At 39.6% G+C, this 20,031-nt stretch overlaps 1 protein-coding gene across 1 annotated transcript in view; it reads left to right on the forward strand.

The window, feature by feature from the left end:
* LRRIQ3 (leucine rich repeats and IQ motif containing 3) overlaps positions 1-20,031 on the forward strand; it is a 154,434-nt gene that overhangs the window by 28,200 nt on the left and 106,203 nt on the right. The window contains 1 exon segment of the mRNA XM_053693188.1: positions 5,966-6,128. Within this exon segment, the coding sequence (XP_053549163.1) occupies positions 5,966-6,128 (163 nt within the window).

A 20,031-nucleotide genomic window follows, 5' to 3' on the forward strand; every position in this document is an offset into this window, starting at 1 on the left:
GAGCTACAGCTACCATCTTAGCAAACAGAAAAGATCATTGTAACAGCTATGAAACTACATATCCCAGCAAGCACTTGTTCATTTCAGTTAAATATCAATCAGCCAATTATTATTATTATTATTATTATTATTATTATTATCATTTTATTGTATTGCACTGCAAAATTCCATAGTAAATTAGATTAACACCTTTTACTGTAATTATATTTAATAGCGAAACTCTACTTACCATTTGCCTTATTTGGAGGAGCCCATCTGGACTTTAGTCTGCAGACAACAAGGCTAACCACAGTCATAATGTTAGCATAAAATGCATTGTTTTGCAGTTGTTATCAGTTAAAGTAAAAAAGGAAAAGATATGTAGTAAGGTTAACCTGTAATATTTTTGCATAAACATACACTGTTAGGTTCCAATTCCAAACAGATCCAACAGATTTACTGTAAAGTTTTCATATAAAATATTACATTATGGAATTCTTAGGGGCCCATTTATTAAGCTCTGAACGGAGCTTGAGGGCCCATGTCTAAAGACCGCTGCTCCATAACCTGTCCGCCTGCTCTGAGCATCGCCAACACTATAATAAAGTATTAACCCCTAAACCTCCAGCCCCCCACATCATAACTACTAAACTAAACCTATAAACCCCTAAACTGTCGCCCCCCCACATCGCAAAACACTAAATTAAACTATTAACCCCTAAACCTAACACCCCCTAACTTTAAATTACAATACAACTATCTTAAAATAAATAAAAACTTACCTGTGAAATAAAAAAAACTAACATAACTATTCTAAAAAAAATTAAAAAACCACTAATCAAAACATTTAAATTACAAAGTTTAAAGAACCTAACACTACAAAAAAATTAAAAAAATCTGAAATTACAAAACATATTAAACACTAAATTTGGAAAAATAAAAAAACTCTAAGCTTAAAAAATATAATAAACTACATTATAAAAATAAAAACAATTACACCTAATCTAATAGCCCTATAAAAATAACCCCCCCCAAATAAAAACACCCCCTAACCTACAATAAACTATCAATAGCCCTTAAAAGGGCATTTTGTAGGGCATTGCCCTAAGTTAAACAGCTCTTGTACCTTAAACAAATTACTAAGTCCCCCCACCCAACCAACCCCCCAAAATAAAAAAACTAACTCTATAAAATCCTAAGCTACCCATTGCCCCTAAAGGGGCATTTGTATGGGCATTGCCCTTAAAAGGGCATTCAGCTGTGACACCTTCATCCATCTCAGGGACATCTTCTATCTTCATTCCGGCGGCGTGGAACAGAGCTATCCTGGACGGCGAAGATATCCTGCGGGCAACATTCTCTTCATATGGTCACCGCCGTACACTGAAGTTGTCTTTGCCAGGATAGCTCCACGCTGCCGGGATGAAGATAGAAGACGTTCCCGAGATGGATGAAGATATTGCCGCCTGGATGAAGACTTCTTGCCACCTGGATGAAGATGGATATCCGGACTTTAGGAACCTAGACAAATGGTATCCACAGCACCAATTTAGGTAAAAGGAAAAAACCTTTATTTTCACATTACATTAGGAACCGTGAGTAGATTCTATGGGTGTTAGTGTTAGTTTTTCTTTTTTTTTGGTTGTTTTTTTTTTTAGATTAGGGATGGGCAATTGTAAAAGAGCTGAATGCCCTTAATTTATTTTATTTTTTGTAAGCTTAGAGATTTTTTTTTTTCGTAATTTAGTGTTTATTATTTTTTGTAATTTTCGATTTTTAAATTTTTTGCGTAGTGTTAGGTTTTTTTAAATTTGTCATTTAGATTTTTTAATTGGTGTTTTTTTTTTAATTTTAATAGAATGGTTATGTTAGGTTATTTATAGTTTAAACTTAGTTTTTTTTATTTCACAGGTAAGTTTTTATTTATTTTAATATATTTTAATTTAAAGTTTGGGGGGGGGTGTTAGGTTTAGGAGTTAATAGTTTAATTTAGTGTTTTGCAATGTGGAGGAGGGTGGTTTAGGGTTAATAGGTTTAGTTAGTAGTTACAAATGTGGGGGCTGGTCATAACCACTGGTCTCAGATGGCGTGTGGATTTTGTCAGTATTTTAGTCCGAACCGCACAACCTGTAATAAGGCGCTATGGAAAATCCTGCACGCAAATGTCATTTTTTTGAGTGCGGAATAGATGTTGCGTTACAGGCTAAAATGCTTGCGGTATAGCTATACAGCCACGACTCGTAATATGCATTCCTGGCCATTCCAGCGTAATGGCCAATTTTTCAGCGTTAATAGCCGTACCGCAAAACTCGTAATCTAGCCAAAAGTTGCTTAAAATTGAATGCTTTATTTGAATCATGAAAGAAAAAATGTGGGTTTCATGTTCCTTTAACTTTACATAAGCATAAAAATATCACAGTTTTCTATAGCGTTCTGTATGTACCAATTCCCATCCAGTTTTTGACAACATTTAGATTTTGACACATTTCCAATATTTAAATAGTTGGAGCTTCAAAGATTTTTGTCAGGTACTTACCAGAAATCTGCTGCCAAGTTGCCCTTATACCAGCAGGTTGTCATACAAGGTGCCATAGTCATACTGCGTAAAATGGAAAGACAGTACGGATGGCACACACATTTTTGGTATTTTAATATAGGTTATTTATTTACTAAAAATCTCAAATCAAAACCAATATATAATAAGGCCTATTTAACCACGGTCTGACGGACCTGATCCGACAGTTCAGATCAGGTCCGACAGACATCGCTGAATGCGGAGAGCAATACGCTCTCCGTATTCAGCATTGCACCAGCAGCTCTTGTGAGCTGCTGGTGCAACGCCGCCCCCTGCAGATTGGGCCGCCAGCAGGGGGGTGTCAATCAACTCGATCGGGTTGATTTGTGGTGATGTCTGTCCGCTTGCTCAGAGCAGACGGACAGGGTTATGGAGCAGCGGTCTTTAGACTGCTGCTTCATAACTGCTGTTTCTGGCGAGCCTGCAGGCTCGCCAGAAACACGGGGCGTCAAGCTCCATACGGAGCTTGATAGATAGGCCCCAATGGATCTAAATCACTAATAAAGGGTGTCCATTTAGAGCTGAAAATTAAAAACACTAGTTAGCCAAAAATAATTTAAAGCATTTTAGGAGCCAGTGATAATTTTTGGGATATGTGTGAATTTATTTATTTACACCAAGGCCTATATTACAAGTGAAGTGCGATTTTTTTTTTTTTCTCTATTGTAAGCTAAAGGAACAGGAAACCCCAACATTTATATCATGATTTGGATAGAACATACAATTGTAAACAACTTTCAAATTTACTTCTATTATCAAATTTGCTTCAGTATCTTGTTATCCTTTGCTGAAGGAACATCATTGCACTACTGGCAGTTAGATGGACACATTTATGGCCAGATTACAAGTGGGGTGCTTTCTTAACATTTGCTGGTAAAGAGGCAAATTTACCAACGAATATTAAATAACACGCCAGTACAAGTAGCTGGTTAATGCTACCGTGCGCTCACTTTTATACTTAGCGCTAGAAATCATTAACCAGAGATCAGATCTCTGGTTAATAAAAAAAGTTGCCCCAATAGTCCCCATAATAAAGAGAACTGTAGAGTAACATAAAATAAAAATATGCATATAGCATCTTTATTTAAAAAACAAAACAAAAAAAAACTGCACAAAGCAGTTATTAGGGGATAAAGTGAGGGGATGTGGGGTGCCTTTACATTGATGTCAATGGGGGACTGTGTTTTCTCTATAAATATATATGTATATGCTTATATACATATATATTTGTGTTAATATGTGTATATACAGATATAAACACATAAATATGTCTATAATCATATACATATATCTTTATTTATTGCTGCCCAACGCTGCATGATTTGCCCACTGCACTAGGTGTTTTGCCGCGTTTGTCAGCATTATATCGAGGCTCCCATTAATGCCTACAGAAGCGCTCTTGTGAGCGCTCGGCTTCCAAACAATGTGAACGTGAGGTCGCATTCGCATTGGACTGCACTTGTAATACCAGCGCACATTTACGTGCGCTGGTATTACTGAGTGGAGCACAAATATTGCGTTCACGTTGGCACAATATTGTGCTCCACTCGTAAGCACTTCTATTTTTGCACTCTTATTATATATGTCTACAGTTATATTTTTAGCTCTCAAGCTATATGTTCGGGAGTGCTAACATCTGCATGTCAGATAGCGTTTGTGCCCTATATCCCTCACACAATAGACGTCTATTGCGGCATGCAGTAAAATTTATGTTGGATATCGCTTGGGGGCTAAGATGATTGTACACAAGTAATGAAATTAGTCATGCAGTTCTGTGCTATACTATTAATAAAAATGGTTTACATCGGGTCTCAAAAAGCACTACATTTTATAGCAGTATTTTGGATAGCATTTGAGAGCAACACATAAGTCATCACTTGAAATATGAGCACAATAAGAGAGCTAATAGCACTGGCAACGTTATCGAATAAATATATAGGTTGCACTAATAAAGATTCAGCCACATTAAGATTCTCTGGTTAAATGTTTTAACTCTCCACTTCTAATACCAGATTGTGTGTTATTATTAGTTCAAGACTGAGTGCAAGATAATGCACTTTGTGATACTGATTTCACTTCACTTGTAATCTAGCCCCATATAAATATAAGTACATTATGTTAACAAACAAACATATTAACCTTTTAAACGCCGTTACGGCGTTCTATTCTGTCCTAACCACCCCGGGCATTAGCGCCGTTAGGACGGAATAGAACATCCGAGCCGTTTGGCTGTCCTGAAGCAACATCCCTTCTAAGATGGGATCGCGGTCTGGAGGGCGTGCCTAGCGTCATAGGGACGTCCCCATGACCCGATCCCATCATTGAGATTTTTCCGATGTAGACAAATTTTACCCTGTCATTAAAGGGTTAAAGAAGATAATTTAAAAAGACTGAAAATATTTGTATCTGAATATTGCAATTCAAATTTAGGGGGCGATTTATCAAGCTTAGGGCGGACAGGGGCGCACATACGCGTACCTGTCCGCCGCAGCTCGCCTCTGGCGGGCTGATTTCCCCTGGCGAAATTCAGCATTGCACATGAGCCCTATTGCGCTCACGTGCAATCCCTCCCCCTACCCACACACAGCCAATCATGCGCGGGCAGGAGCTGCCAATTTCCCCGGTCGGACTAGACCACAGAGATTGAATTGAGCCACTTTAGAAGTGACAAAAAGATTAGGGAAGCAGCGGTCTGATGACCGCTGCTTGTTAAATCCTGCATGCAGGTTCTCTTGTGAGGACCTGCAGCCGTAGTGGGTCGAAAAGCTTGCAAAGCCATTGACAAAATCGACCCGCAAAATATAAAACTAATACAAATGTTGTGTACTTCCTACTTATGCTCACTGGCTGATAAAGAAAACACCAACAGCACCATTGAACATGTTCAAGTAGACTGTCCATTGACAACAACGACAACAACAATAATAATAGTAATAACAACTCTGCTCAGTCATGGTGTAGAATATATACCAGCCCTAATAAATTCATGATATGTTAAATTTGCCTGTATAAGAATTTGTGAATTATATATATATATATATATATATATATATATATATATATATATATATATATATATATTCATATACACAAACTATGTTTAGATTGAGAATTAGAAATGTTTGTGCAGCTGAAGAAAAGTCCACAAAGAGAAACAGCCGAGAGATGTCTTGGAGCTAAAGAGTGCTCTGGGAGTAAGAGAAAAGTGATGGGGACATAAAAAAGAAAAATGCAGTATCCATATACAAAATAAAATAAGATACAGAAAATCCAATCTTCAGCCAGTCTGCTATGCAGTTCTCCATTATTAATGTATAGGGTCATATTGAGACATTCCATCTTCCATATATTACCTAAGGCTTCGAATATTTGCACAATATACTGAAAAAATATGTTGTCTGTATTTTTTAGTATTATTACTCCAATGAAAATGCAAAGGAAGAAAATACATATCTTGCATGGAACGAGGCAGGAGGAGGATTTAAACAATTCCACTATAAATAAAATAGTGATGCATAGGCTTCCTGCACTTACACTCAACAAAGAAAAACGAAAACCTATTATAGTTAATCAGGTATATTTGCCAACCTATACTGACTGACATATTTAATTATTGTAGATAAAATATTTAACATTGTGGATATTGGGACTTTTGTTAAAGTGACTTGTTTTTAAAAAGTATATATTTCATAGTAAAATATTTATAATTCTACTAAGCATCTTCTGTTCCTCTGCCCCCTTCATTATCTCTTTTGGTTGGTCTGTGACATAAAGAGCAGTCTCACCCATTCTCTACATAGGCTTCCTAAGGGCTTTCAAAGGGTGTACTTCAAGAGTGTCATAAAAAAAAAAAAAGCGTTCATACCAGTGGGCCAGCATAACATTTTAATAGAAGTATTACTATAAGCACAGATTTAACCCTTTTCACAGATGGATTTTTTTTAAAAAGGTACACATATACTTTTTTTAATGAGACGGATTACATCACATGGGGGCATATCTATCAAGCTCCGAATGGAGCTTGATGCCCCGTGTTTTTGTGACCGCTGCTCCATAACCTGTCCGCCTGCTCTGAGCAGGTGGACAGACATCGCCGGAAATCAACCCGATCGAGTACGATCGGGTTGATTGACACCCCCCTGCTGGCGGCCCATTGGCCACGAGTCTGCAGGGGGCGGCATTGCACCAGCAGCTCTTGTGAGCTGCTGGTGCAATGCTGAATACGGGAGAGCATATTGCTCTCCGTATTCAGCGAGGTCATCAAGGCCATGGAATTTGATTAGCTAAAGTTTACCATGACTTTAAGCAAAATAAAATGACAACTAGCATTCAGATTCTGGGATCGATTCCAATCTTCTCGATCGTATTTATTGGTTATTGGAAAAATCAGCGTTACAATGCATGGACAGCATTAAAGGGACATTAAACACTTTGAGATGGTAATATAAAATGATAAATTGTATATATATAAAACAACTCTGCAATATACTTTCATTATTTATTTTGTCCTCTTTGCCTTTAATTCCATTCTGAAATGGTGAGCTTTTCAGTTCCTGTTAGAAATGGAAGTGCAGAACACTGTTAAATCCAGCACAATCATTGGCTGCACACTCTAGTGACTAATTTATAACTGTCTCTAATTGGCCACAGCAGAGAAGGTAACACAAGTTACAACATGGCAGCTCCCAGTGTTTTATAGACACTAAAACTTTACACTTATTTTGTCAATTTTTAAACAACTAATGAAACATTAAAAATTACATCTACATGTTAGTCATGGACTAATCTTTTCTTTGAATGCATCATTCTATCTAGCATGTATTTAGTGTTTAATGTCGCTTTAATGTCGGTGATCACAATCCACATGACCACAAGCTATCAACTAAGATAGACAAATTTGATAACAGGTTAGGCGGACAGGTTATTGAGCAGTGGTCTTTGTGACCGCTGCTTCATAACTGCTGTTTCTGGCGAGCCTGCAGCTGTTTCTGGCGAGCATTCGGAGCTTGATAGATAGATGGGCTCCATAATCCTTATCAACCCGCAATAAAAAGAATAACTTATTGATAGAGGATATTTTATCTATAAGGATTGGAGGGAATGGTGGAGCAGCAGAATAAGAACGAGTGTCCTGGTCAGCTGAAGACAGCAGTTGGGCAGCCTGGACAGCAATTTAATTTTTATTGTGCATTAATTTCGGTTTTCAGTAATTAGCAGCAGTTATTGCAGCCACTGTGGGAAAATAAGTATAGATATATTTTGTTTTTCTGATATCAGACAAGAATTTTGGAAAGATTGAAATTGACCCCTTTATTAGACACATGTATGCATTGTTTTAAAATAATTTCAAAAACATTGTATTATTTGTGAACTACACAGAACACTTTAGTATGTTGCATTTAAAAAAATGTATGATAGCTCTTCAAATCTTAGTGAATATGCTCCACTTGATAAAATGCGAGTTGGAGCTATTTCTGTCTTTGAAGAGTTTTTTGTTAAATATTTTTGAAACAAGGTCTAAGAATTATTATTCAAATTTATTCAAATATGGGCTAGATAATGAGTGGAACATTATTTAGCGCTCCTGCTCACTGGTTAACTCCGCTAGAAGTAATTTTTTTTGCGTGCGGCAGGTAGCGAGCATATAACAAGTTGAAAGTAAAAAGATTTTGCACAAGCACTAACCCAGCGTGTGCAAAAAGCCGAACTTGGAATATTGTGAGCGCATTAACGTATTACCCCATATACTTCAATTGAGCATGAGAAGTGAAAAAAACAAAAACAACCCAAGTCGGGCAAACCAGATTGCGTTTCCTCAAGTGCTTTAACCCAACATGAAATATAAATATTTCACGTTCCATTATTCACATAGCAGAATATGTTCTATTTATTCTTAATGTCTGCCCTTGTTCACTTTTTTTCTTCTATACTATATATATAAATATATATATATACACAGAGAGAAGCACACTCACAGGAACGAACAACTGGCTCAATACTATTGTTAGCCTGTTCTATGGCGATTTACCACCCGGGTGCAGCTTCTTTTAGCCCAGTAATGCTTTTCACAGAGAAGAACTTTCCTGTAGTATATCAGTCTGATCCCGCCTATTACGGTCAGTCCAGCGCCGGAATACCAGGCAATTCCTCTCTGTACAAGGAACACAGTAACCCCAGATGATCATTTTTTTCTTAGCCTTCATTGGGCCTCGTCAGTGAGGTGTAGCCATATACCTCTAAGCACACTGAGCAAGGAGTCCACATATGGTTTCCCCTTCTTCCCCATAGGGAGTAGTATATCAGTCTGATCCCGCCTATTACGGTCAGTCCAGCGCCGAAATACCAGGCAATTCCTCTCTGAACTAGGAACACAGCAAACCCAGATGATCATTTTTTTCTTAGCTTTCATTGGGCCTCGTCAGTGAGGTGTAGCCATATTCCTCTATGCACACTGAGCAAGGAGTCCACGTCTGGTTTCCCCTTTTTCCCATAGGGAGACTAAATACACACAGAGAGAAGCACACTCACAGGAACGAACAACTGGCTCAATACTATTGTTAGCCTGTTCTATGGCGATTTACCACCTGGGTGCAGCTTCTTTTAGCCCAGTAATGCTTTTCACAGAGAAGAACTTTCCTGTAGTATATCAGTCTGATCCCGCCTATTACGGTCAGTCCAGCGTCAAAATACCAGGCAATTTCTCTCTGAACAAGGAACACAGCAACCCCAGACGATCATTTTGGCCTTCATTGGGCCTCGTCAGTGAGGTGTAGCCATATTCCTCTAAGCACACTGAGCAAGGAGTCAACGTCTGGTTGCACCCAGGTGGTAAATCAACATAGAACAGGCTAACAATGGTATTGAGCTGGTTGTTCGTTCCTGTGAGTGCATTACTCTCTGTGTGTATTTAGTCTCCCTATGGGAAAAAGGGGCAATCAGACGTGGACTCCTTGCTCAGTGTGCTTAGAGGAATACTGCTACACCTCACTGAAGGTTGAAATGATCGTCTGGGGTTGCTGTGTTCCTTGTTCAGAGAGGACTTGCCTGGTATTTCGGTGCTGGACTGATATACTACAGGAAAGTTATACTCTGTGAAAAGCATTGCTGGGCTAAAAGAAGTTGCACCCAGGTGGTAAATCGCCATAGAACAGGCTAACAATGGTATTGAGCTGGTTGTTCGTTCCTGTGAGTGCCTTTCTCTCTGTGTGTATTTAGTCTCCCTATGGGAAAATGGGGCAATTAGACGTGGACTCCTTGCTCAGTGTGCTTAGAGGAATACTGCTACACCTCACTGACGAGGCCCAATGAAGACCGAAACGATCGTTTGGGGTTGCTGTGTTCCTTGTTCAGAGAGGAATTGCCTGGTATTTCGGTGCTGGACTGACCGTAATAGGCGGGACCAGACTGATATACTACAGGAAAGTTCTACTCTGTGAAAAGCATTGCTGGGTTAAAGAAGTTGCACCCAGGTGGTAAATCACCATAGAACAGGCTAACAATGGTATTGAGCTGGTTGTTCATTCCTGTGAGTGCATTTCTCTCTGTGTGTATTTAGTCTTCCTATGGTAAAAAGGGGCAACCAGACGTGGACTCCTTGCTCAGTGTGCTTAGAGGAATACTGCTACACCTCACTGACGAGGCCCAATGAAGGCCGAAACAATCGTCTGGGGTTGCTGTGTTCCTTGTTCAGAGAGGAATTGCCTGGTATTTCGGCGCGGGACTGACCGTAATAGGCGGGACCAGACTGGTATACTACAGGAAATTTCTACTCTTTGAAAAGTATTGCTGGGCTAAAAGAAGTTGCACCCAGGTGGTAAATCGCCATAGAACAGGCTAACAATGGTATTGAGCTGGTTGTTCGTTCCTGTGAGTGCATTTCTCTCTGTGTGTATTTAGTCTCCCTATGGGAAAAAGGGGAAACCAGGCGTGGACTCCTTGCTCAGTGTGCCTAGAAGAATACTGCTACACCTCACTGACGAGGCCCACAATAGGCCGAAATGATCAGCTGAGGTTGCTTCTCGGGCCTTTGGCTTGGCTCAAGTGCAGTTTTCTGTTCTTGGTTTGCTGCCTGGAGACCTGCTCCTTCGGCCTGGGGTCCTTTCCCTTTGGGGTTTGGGCTCCTGCTGCTATTGGGGGGGGTGGCTACTCCTTAGGCGTAGAGCAACTGGGTAGTAGGGCCGTCCCCTTGGCCTTGTGGCATCGTCCCTGGACTTCAGCCACATGCTGCTTTTGGGGGGGCGCTCTGAAATCCAGCCTAAAGAGGCAATAGGGCAAATATGGCTACCAATGTGCCAAATGTTCCCCATACACTTCGGGTGTTGATCTCTGAGGACTTTCGAGAGAAGATTGGTTTGGCTCATGTCCAGCAGGTGGTTTTGGAGGGTGTTTTGAAGATGCCAAGAGCAAGTTTGCATTGTGTTCAGTCATTCCCTTCAAGAGGGATTTTTGATGTGGCTTTCACCGATGAGCATTTTTTACAGACCTGCTATCAACGGACTATTGATATGGCTGCTGCTCCAGAGTTGGTTGGCATGAAATTTGTTGCCTGTGTGCAGAGGGAGAGAAGAATCCCGGTGACAGTACATATGTACAACCCTTGGGTCACTGATGTGGAAATTCGTCTGTTTCTTTGTCGCTACTTTGATGATGTTCAAGGAGGTAGCAAGCTGAAGAATCAGTTTGGGACTTTCAATGGAAAGCGCAGGTTCTGGGTGCGGTTTGTGCCTGATGAATTAGGTATTAGTGGAAAGAAACACCCTCCACAGACTTTCGCCATTGGTGGAAATAGAGGTTTCCTATACTATGATGACATGCCTCTTTTTTGCCGTAGTTGCAACCTGTTTGGTCACATTGCTGAAAATTGCCCAGGTGCCAGATGTCGAAATTGCGGTGAGGAGGATCATCTTGTTGCCCACTGTAGTAAACGCCGGACCTGTGACCTGTGTGGTTCTTCAAGTCATCTGTGCAGGATGTGCCCTTTGAAGATGTTTCAGGGGCTTGATAGAGTGAAGCCTTCCTATGCTGATGTTGCAAAAAAAAACATCTTCAGTTGCAGCTGAGCCATCTGTGAATGAGGAGGAGGTCTCTAATGAGGCATTGAACTCTATATTACCTCTTTTGTGCAAGAAATCTGCATTTGGGGTCCCTGTCGGAGAGGTGTCTGATGCTCCTGTGGTGGTTCCTGTGGCTGAGAAGGTGGAGGAAGCCCAATCTCATCTTCAGGAAGTGGATCTTGCTACATCTAATGTGATAGCTGCTTCAGATGTTCTTGAAGCCCTGTTGCCCAATTCTGTGGATGATACTGTTGCTGTTCCTGTGACAGAGAATTTTTCCTTCACTGAGTCATCTTGTGATGCTGCTCCTGATGCTGTTCTTGGTGAAGGGGAGAACATTGATTGGTCTGCTGTTGTGTCCTCTAGTTCTGAGGAGGATATGGACACTGAAGAGAAAAAATCTGCCTCCAAGCGAAAAATAGATGCGGATTCTGATGGATGGGAGAGTCCTGATTTGAATCTTCCAGTAGTTAAGGGTGCAGATCCAGATACTACAAGTGATGCTGACTCTTTAATTTCAGAGTTTCCTTCTGTCTCTACTAAAGACGTTCCTTCTGACTCTAGCCAGTGTATAGGTGACTTTTCTGATGCCTCTTCTGTTGGTTATCTAGATAAAAAGAGATGTGAACCAACTTGCTGAAGTTACTGGTTATGAGGCTGACAAGGGGGAGCCTAGGAGGTCGGAACGTCACAGAGGCAGATTTAAAGGATCTCCTTGGAGTCCTAAGAAAAAGAAAGGAAAGAAGAAGTCCTGATGTTATGTCTTTTTTTGTTTTTCTTTAATTTATTTTTGTGATGTCTCTGACCATTTATTCCCTTAATGTCAGGTGTATGACAACTATAGCAAGGAGAGCTGCAATTTTTAAATTATTATCTGTATGTTCTGCTAATATTTTTTGTTTGCAGGAATGTGGTCTCTCTGAACATCCTAAATGTGCTGACTGGGAATATGGTCCTAAAGTATGGTCTTGTTCTTCTGATAGGAATGGGGGGGGGTTGGAGTTTTGTTTAAGGGGTTTAGTTTTTCTATCCTTAATGTAGTTCATATTGTCCCAGGTCGGGTACTTTTGGTTAGTTTTAGTTTTTGTGGGACTGTTTTTCGTTTGTTTAATGTATATGCTTCTCCAAATAGGGTAGAACGTTTGCTTAATTTTGAAACTTTAAAGTTTTTTCTGCCAGGCCGAGAGCCAACTTTTTTGGTTGGGGATTTTAATTGTATTATTAAGAATGGGGACAGAGAGGGTGGGAGTGATTATAGGGTGGATAGCTCAGGGAAGTTTTTACTTGATTTGCTTAAATCTTTCGGTTTGAAGGATGCCTTCGGGTCTGTTTCTTTTTCAGGGGAGGGTTTTACTTTCTTTAGTGATAGTGGTGGGATAAAATCTCGAATTGATTTTTGTTTTTTATCTAACTTTTTAAGTGTTGATGATTTTTCTTTAAAGCGGATGCCCTTTACGGATCATGCCCTTTTAATGTGTAAGGTGAATTGTGATTTGAAGATCAAGTATGGTAAGGGTGTTTGGAAACTGAATGTGGATTTGTTAGAAGATGAGAAGTTTAAGCGTCAGTTTGTTTGGATGTATGAAAGGTGGCGTGAAAGAAAATGTGATTTTAGTAATGTGCTTATGTGGTGGGAATGGTTGAAGGTGGAAATAAAGAGGTTTTTTATTAAGGAAGGCTGTGAGAAAGCTAGAATGGAAAGGGAGTTGTATGATAAATGGTATCTGAGGTTGTTGTATTTGTATGAATTGAGAAATTGTGGTATTGATGTGCATGAGGAAATTGCTGAAGCAAGAAAGATAATTAAAAAGTGTATGTATGAAAAAGGAAAGAAAATTGTTTTTATGGCAAGATTGGAGAAAATGGAAAAGGATGAGTCTTGTAGTAAATATTTTTTTAAGAAAGCTTTTGAAGGAAAGACTGGTTTTGTTAGTGTTTTTGATAAGGTTGAGTGTGAAGTTAATGGTACGGATGGTGTTTTGCGTGAAGTTCATGAGTTTTACAGTGAGCTGTATAAAGAAAAAACAAGAGATGTTTTATTGGAAAATGAGTTGTTGGAAAACATTGAGGTTAAGTTGGAAAAATATGATAATGATTTGTTAGAAAGGGATCTAAGTTTGGATGAGATTGCAGAGGTTGTTAGGAGTTTTAAGAATGGGAAGGTACCTGGTTGTGATGGTTTGCCTGTTGAATTTTATACTTGTTTTTGGAATTTGATTGGGGTGGATATGTTGGATGTTTGTAAGTTTGTTTTTAGAATGAATGTTTTGCCTGTTTCAATGAGGAAAGGTTTGATTGTTTTGTTATTTAAAAAGGGTGATAAGAGAGATTTGAGGAATTGGAGGCCGATTACGTTGTTGAATGTTGACTATAAGGTTATTGCAAAGGTGTTGGCAAATAGAATGCGTGGAGTGATTGGTAAGGTTGTGGGTGAAGAGCAAGTGTGTGCTGTTCCTGGGTGTCAGATTTCTGAAAGTTTGTTGTTACTACGTGATGTAATGTGGTATGTGAGGGAGAGGATGAGGTCTGTTGCTGTTGCTATTGTGGATTTTGAAAAAGCGTATGATAGGGTAGTGCATGATTTTATGTTTCATGTTTTAGAACGTTTAGGTTTTTCTGGTAAGATTATTGGATGGTTTAAATGTTTGTATAGTGATATTGTGAGTCAAGTCCAGGTTAATGGTTTTTTGACTGAGGAATTTTGTGTTAAATCTGGAGTGCGTCAAGGATGTCCTTTGTCTCCTGTGTTATTTGTATGTGTCATTGAGCCATTATTAACTAGTTTGAGGAAGGATAAATTAGTTAGAGGTGTGAGTGTTCCTGGTAGTAATGGAAGGTGTTTAAAAGTGATTGGGTATATGGATGATGTAAGTGTGGTATGTGAGACTCAGGCTGGTTTGAGGAGGGTGAAAACTTTAGTTGAATGTTTTTGTATGGCAAGTGGTTTCAGAGTTAATTGGAATAAGTGTAAAGTTAAAGTTTTTGGTAATGATAGGGAGATTGATTCCTGTGGATGGCCTGTGACTGAAGGTGCAATTGAGGTGTTGGGTGTGAAATTTGATGTGGATTTGAAAGGCTTGGAAAGTTGGGAGAATGTTTTTGATAAAGTGAGTAGAAAACTTCAGTTTTGGTCTTTAAGGACTTTATCTTTGGAAGGAAAAATGTTAGTTATTAAATCGGTTTTGATCCCTATTCTGTTATATTTGGCGTTAGTTTTTCCGCCACCTGAGAGGATTTTTCGGAGAATTTTGAGAGTGTTGTTTTCTTTTTTCTGGAGTTCTGGTATGGAGCGTTTGAAAAGAGATGTTGCTGTTAAGAGTAAGAATGTTGGTGGTAAGGGTTTTCCAAATGTGGAGAGATTTTTGGCTGTGAAATATGTTAGTAGGTGTGTGGTTCTGAGTGGTAAGGATAGCATGGCTGGTTGTATGGTAGAGTATGCTTGTGGAAATGTTTTAAGACGATATGGTTTATTTGAGATTGATAGAAAGAAACCGGTATGTTTTGCTGTTCCGTGGTTTTATGTAAGGGTGGAATGTTGGATTAAAAAATATCGTTTGGAGAATGTTAGTAGGGAGATGTGGTGTGCAAACAGAATGGTGTTGAAAATATTGGAGAAGAAGGAAGGTCTTGAGTTGATTGGGGGTTTGACTGAAAATGAATGTGTGTTGGTATGTAAAAATGTGTGTAATAAGTATTTGATGAATAGGCAGAAAGATATTAGTTGGATGAGTGTGCATAAGTGTTTGCCAACAAGGGATTTTCAGAGAATGCGTCGTTTAGTGGCTTCAGAAGTGTGTCCTAGAGATGGTTGTTTTCAAAGCGAGAGTGTTATTCATTTGTTTTGGAATTGTGAGTATGCTAGGGATGTTTGGAGATGTTTGAAAAGGATGATTAAGGGTTTGACTGGAGTTCAGTTTTTTACTTTTAATATGATGATGTATGGTTTGTGTGGAAATGGTGTGGAAAAGGAGAAAGCAAGATTGATATGGTTGTTGGCATGTTGTGTGAAGGAGGTGTTGTGGGATGTGCGTAATATTTTGATTTTTAAGAAAGAGGTAGTTACTGTAGGTAATTGTGTGGGTATGATCCGTGGGAAGTTGTTTTTGTATTTTTCTTTTGATAGGAGGCGATATGGGGAATTAGATTCTGAAGGCATCTGGAAGACAAAGAAGTGGAAGGATTGGATTTTTTTTTTTTATTTTTTTTCCTCCAGTTTGTTTTTGTCTGTATTTGAAATATGTTTAATTTTATTTTGTGTGATTATTTAAGTTTAATTGCATTTTGATTTTTTTCTGATGACAAAAATTTGGGTCAATATTTCAGTTTTGTAACAAGAGTTATTTTGTTTGCATTTGTTATTATGATTTTATTTTGTATATATGCATATATGATTATTTTTCTAATAAAAGAATTACGAAACGATTGTCTGCGGCTGCTGTGTTCCTTGTTCAGAGAGGAATTGCCTGGTATTTCGGTGCTGGACTGACCGTAATAGGCGGGACCAGACTGATATACTACAGGAAAGTTCTACTCTGTGAAAAGCATTGCTGGGCTAAAAGAAGTTGCACCCAGGTGGTAAATCGCCATAGAACAGGCTAACAATGGTATTGAGCTGGTTGTTCGTTCCTGTGAGTGCATTTCTCTCTGTGTGTATTTAGTCTCCCTATGGGAAAAAGGGGAAACCAGGCGTGGACTCCTTGCTCAGTGTGCTTAGAAGAATACTGCTACACCTCACTGACGAGGCCCACAATAGGCCGAAATGATCAGCTGAGGTTGCTTCTCGGGCCTTTGGCTTGGATCAAGTGCAGTTTTCTGTGCTTGGTCTTGGTCTTGGTCTTGGTCTTGGTCTTGGTCTTGGTTTGCTGCCTGGAGACCTGCTCCTTCGGCCTGGGGTCCTTTCCCTTTGGGGTTTGGGCTCCTGCTGCTATTGGGGGGGTGGCGTAGAGCAACTGGGTAGTAGGGCTGTCCCCTTGGCCTTGTGGCATCGTCCCTGGACTTCAGCCACATGCTGCTTTTGGGGGGGCGCTCTGAAATCCAGCCTAAAGAGGCAATAGGGCAAATATGGCTACCAATGTGCCAAATGTTCCCCATACACTTCAGGTGTTGATCTCTGAAGGACTTTCGAGAGAAGATTGGTTTGGCTCATGTCTAGCAGGTGGTTTTGGAGGGTGTTTTGAAGATGCCAAGAGCAAGTTTGCATTGTGTTCAGTCATTCCCTTCAAGAGGGATTTTTGATGTGGCTTTCACCGATGAGCATTATTTACAGACCTGCTATCAACGGACTATTGATATGGCTGCTGCTCCAGAGTTGGTTGGCATGAAATTTGTTGCCTGTGTGCAGAGGGAGAGAAGAATCCTGGTGACAGTACATATGTACAACCCTTGGGTCACTGATGTGGAAATTCGTCTGTTTCTTTGTCGCTACTTTGATGATGTTCAAGGAGGTAGCAAGCTGAAGAATCAGTTTGGGACTTTCAATGGAAAGCGCAGGTTCTTGGTGCGGTTTGTGCCTGATGAATTAGGTATTAGTGGAAAGAAACACCCTCCACAGACTTTTGCCATTGGTGGAAATAGAGGTTTCCTATACTATGATGACATGCCTCTTTTTTGCCGTAGTTGCAACCTGTTTGGTCACATTGCTGAAAATTGCCCAGGTGCCAGATGTCGAAATTGCGGTGAGGAGGATCATCTTGTTGCCCACTGTAGTAAACGCCGGACCTGTGACCTGTGTGGTTCTTCAAGTCATCTGTGCAGGATGTGCCCTTTGAAGATGTTTCAGGGGCTTGATAGAGTGAAGCCTTCCTATGCTGATGTTGCAAAAAAAACATCTTCAGTTGCAGCTGAGCCATCAGTGAATGAGGAGGAGGTCTCTGATGAGGCATTGAACTCTATATTACCTCTTTTGTGCAAGAAATCTGCATTTGGGGTCCCTGTCGGAGAGGTGTCTGATGCTCCTGTGGTGGTTCCTGTGTCTGAGAAGGTGGAGGAAGCCCAATCTCATCTTCAGGAAGTGGATCTTGCTACATCTAATGTGATAGCTGCTTCAGATGTTCTTGAAGCCCTGTTGCCCAATTCTGTGGATGATACTGTTGCTGTTCCTGTGACAGAGAATTTTTCCTTCACTGAGTCATCTTGTGATGCTTCTCCTGATGCTGTTCTTGGTGAAGGGGAGAACATTGATTGGTCTGCTGTTGTGTCCTCTAGTTCTGAGGAGGATATGGACACTGAAGGGAAAAAATCTGCCTCCTAGCGAAAAATAGATGCGGATTCTGATGGATGGGAGAGACCTGATTTGAATCTTCCAGTAGTTAAGGGTGCAGATCCAGATACTACAAGTGATGCTGACTCTTTAATTTCAGAGTTTCCTTCTGTCTCTACTAAAGACGTTCCTTCTGACTCTAGCCAGTGTATAGGTGACTTTTCTGATGCCTCTTCTGTTGGTTATCTAGATAAAAGAGATGTGAACCAACTTGCTGAAGTTACTGGTTATGAGGCTGACAAGGGGGAGCTTAGGAGGTCGGAACGTCACAGAGGCAGATTTAAAGGATCTCCTTGGAGTCCTAAGAAAAAGAAAGGAAAGAAGAAGTCCTGATGTTATGTCTTTTTTTGTTTTTCTTTAATTTATTTTTGTGATGTCTCTGACCATTTATTCCCTTAATGTCAGGTGTATGACAACTATAGCAAGGAGAGCTGCAATTTTTAAATTATTATCTGTATGTTCTGCTAATATTTTTTGTTTGCAGGAATGTGGTCTCTCTGAACATCCTAAATGTGCTGACTGGGAATATGGTCCTAAAGTATGGTCTTGTTCTTCTGATAGGAATGGGGGGGTGGGAGTTTTGTTTAAGGGGTTTAGTTTTTCTATCCTTAATGTAGTTCATATTGTCCCAGGTCGGGTACTTTTGGTTAGTTTTAGTTTTTGTGGGACTGTTTTTCGTTTGTTTAATGTATATGCTTCTCCAAATAGGGTAGAACGTTTGCTTAATTTTGAAACTTTAAAGTTTTTTCTGCCAGGCCGAGAGCCAACTTTTTTGGTTGGGGATTTTAATTGTATTATTAAGAATGGGGACAGAGAGGGTGGGAGTGATTATAGGGTGGATAGCTCAGGGAAGTTTTTACTTGATTTGCTTAAATCTTTCGGTTTGAAGGATGCCTTCGGGTCTGTTTCTTTTTCAGGGGAGGGTTTTACTTTCTTTAGTGATAGTGGTGGGATAAAATCTCGAATTGATTTTTGTTTTTTATCTAAATTTTTAAGTGTTGATGATTTTTCTTTAAAGCGGATGCCCTTTACGGATCATGCCCTTTTAATGTGTAAGGTGAATTGTGATTTGAAGATCAAGTATGGTAAGGGTGTTTGGAAACTGAATGTGGATTTGTTAGAAGATGAGAAGTTTAAGCGTCAGTTTGTTTGGATGTATGAAAGGTGGCGTGAAAGAAAATGTGATTTTAGTAATGTGCTTATGTGGTGGGAATGGTTGAAGGTGGAAATAAAGAGGTTTTTTATTAAGAAAGGCTGTGAGAAAGCTAGAATGGAAAGGGAGTTGTATGATAAATGGTATCTGAGGTTGTTGTATTTGTATGAATTGAGAAATTGTGGTATTGATGTGCATGAGGAAATTACTGAAGCAACCAATTAAAAAGTGTATGTATGAAAAAGGAAAGAAAATTGTTTTTATGGCAAGATTGGAGAAAATGGAAAAGGATGAGTCTTGTAGTAAATATTTTTTTAAGAAAGCTTTTGAAGGAAAGACTGGTTTTGTTAGTGTTTTTGATAAGGTTGAGTGTGAAGTTAATGGTACGGATGGTGTTTTGCGTGAAGTTCATGAGTTTTACAGTGAGCTGTATAAAGAAAAAACAAGAGATGTTTTATTGGAAAATTAGTTGTTGGGAAAACATTGAGGTTAAGTTGGAAAAATATGATAATGATTTGTTAGAAAGGGATCTAAGTTTGGATGAGATTGCAGAGGTTGTTAGGAGTTTTAAGAATGGGAAGGTACCTGGTTGTGATGGTTTGCCTGTTGAATTTTATACTTGTTTTTGGAATTTGATTGGGGTGGATATGTTGGATGTTTGTAAGTTTGTTTTTAGAATGAATGTTTTGCCTGTTTCAATGAGGAAAGGTTTGATTGTTTTGTTATTTAAAAAGGGTGATAAGAGAGATTTGAGGAATTGGAGGCCGATTACGTTGTTGAATGTTGACTATAAGGTTATTGCAAAGGTGTTGGCAAATAGAATGCGTGGAGTGATTGGTAAGGTTGTGGGTGAAGAGCAAGTGTGTGCTGTTCCTGGGCGTCAGATTTCTGAAAGTTTGTTGTTACTACGTGATGTACTGTGGTATGTGAGGGAGAGGATGAGGTTTGTTGCTGTTGCTATTGTGGATTTTGAAAAAAGCGTATGATAGGGTAGTGCATGATTTTATGTTTC

The sequence above is a fragment of the Bombina bombina genome, chromosome 10 (genome assembly GCF_027579735.1).
Source record: "Bombina bombina isolate aBomBom1 chromosome 10, aBomBom1.pri, whole genome shotgun sequence".
NCBI classification, from domain to species: domain Eukaryota; kingdom Metazoa; phylum Chordata; class Amphibia; order Anura; family Bombinatoridae; genus Bombina; species Bombina bombina.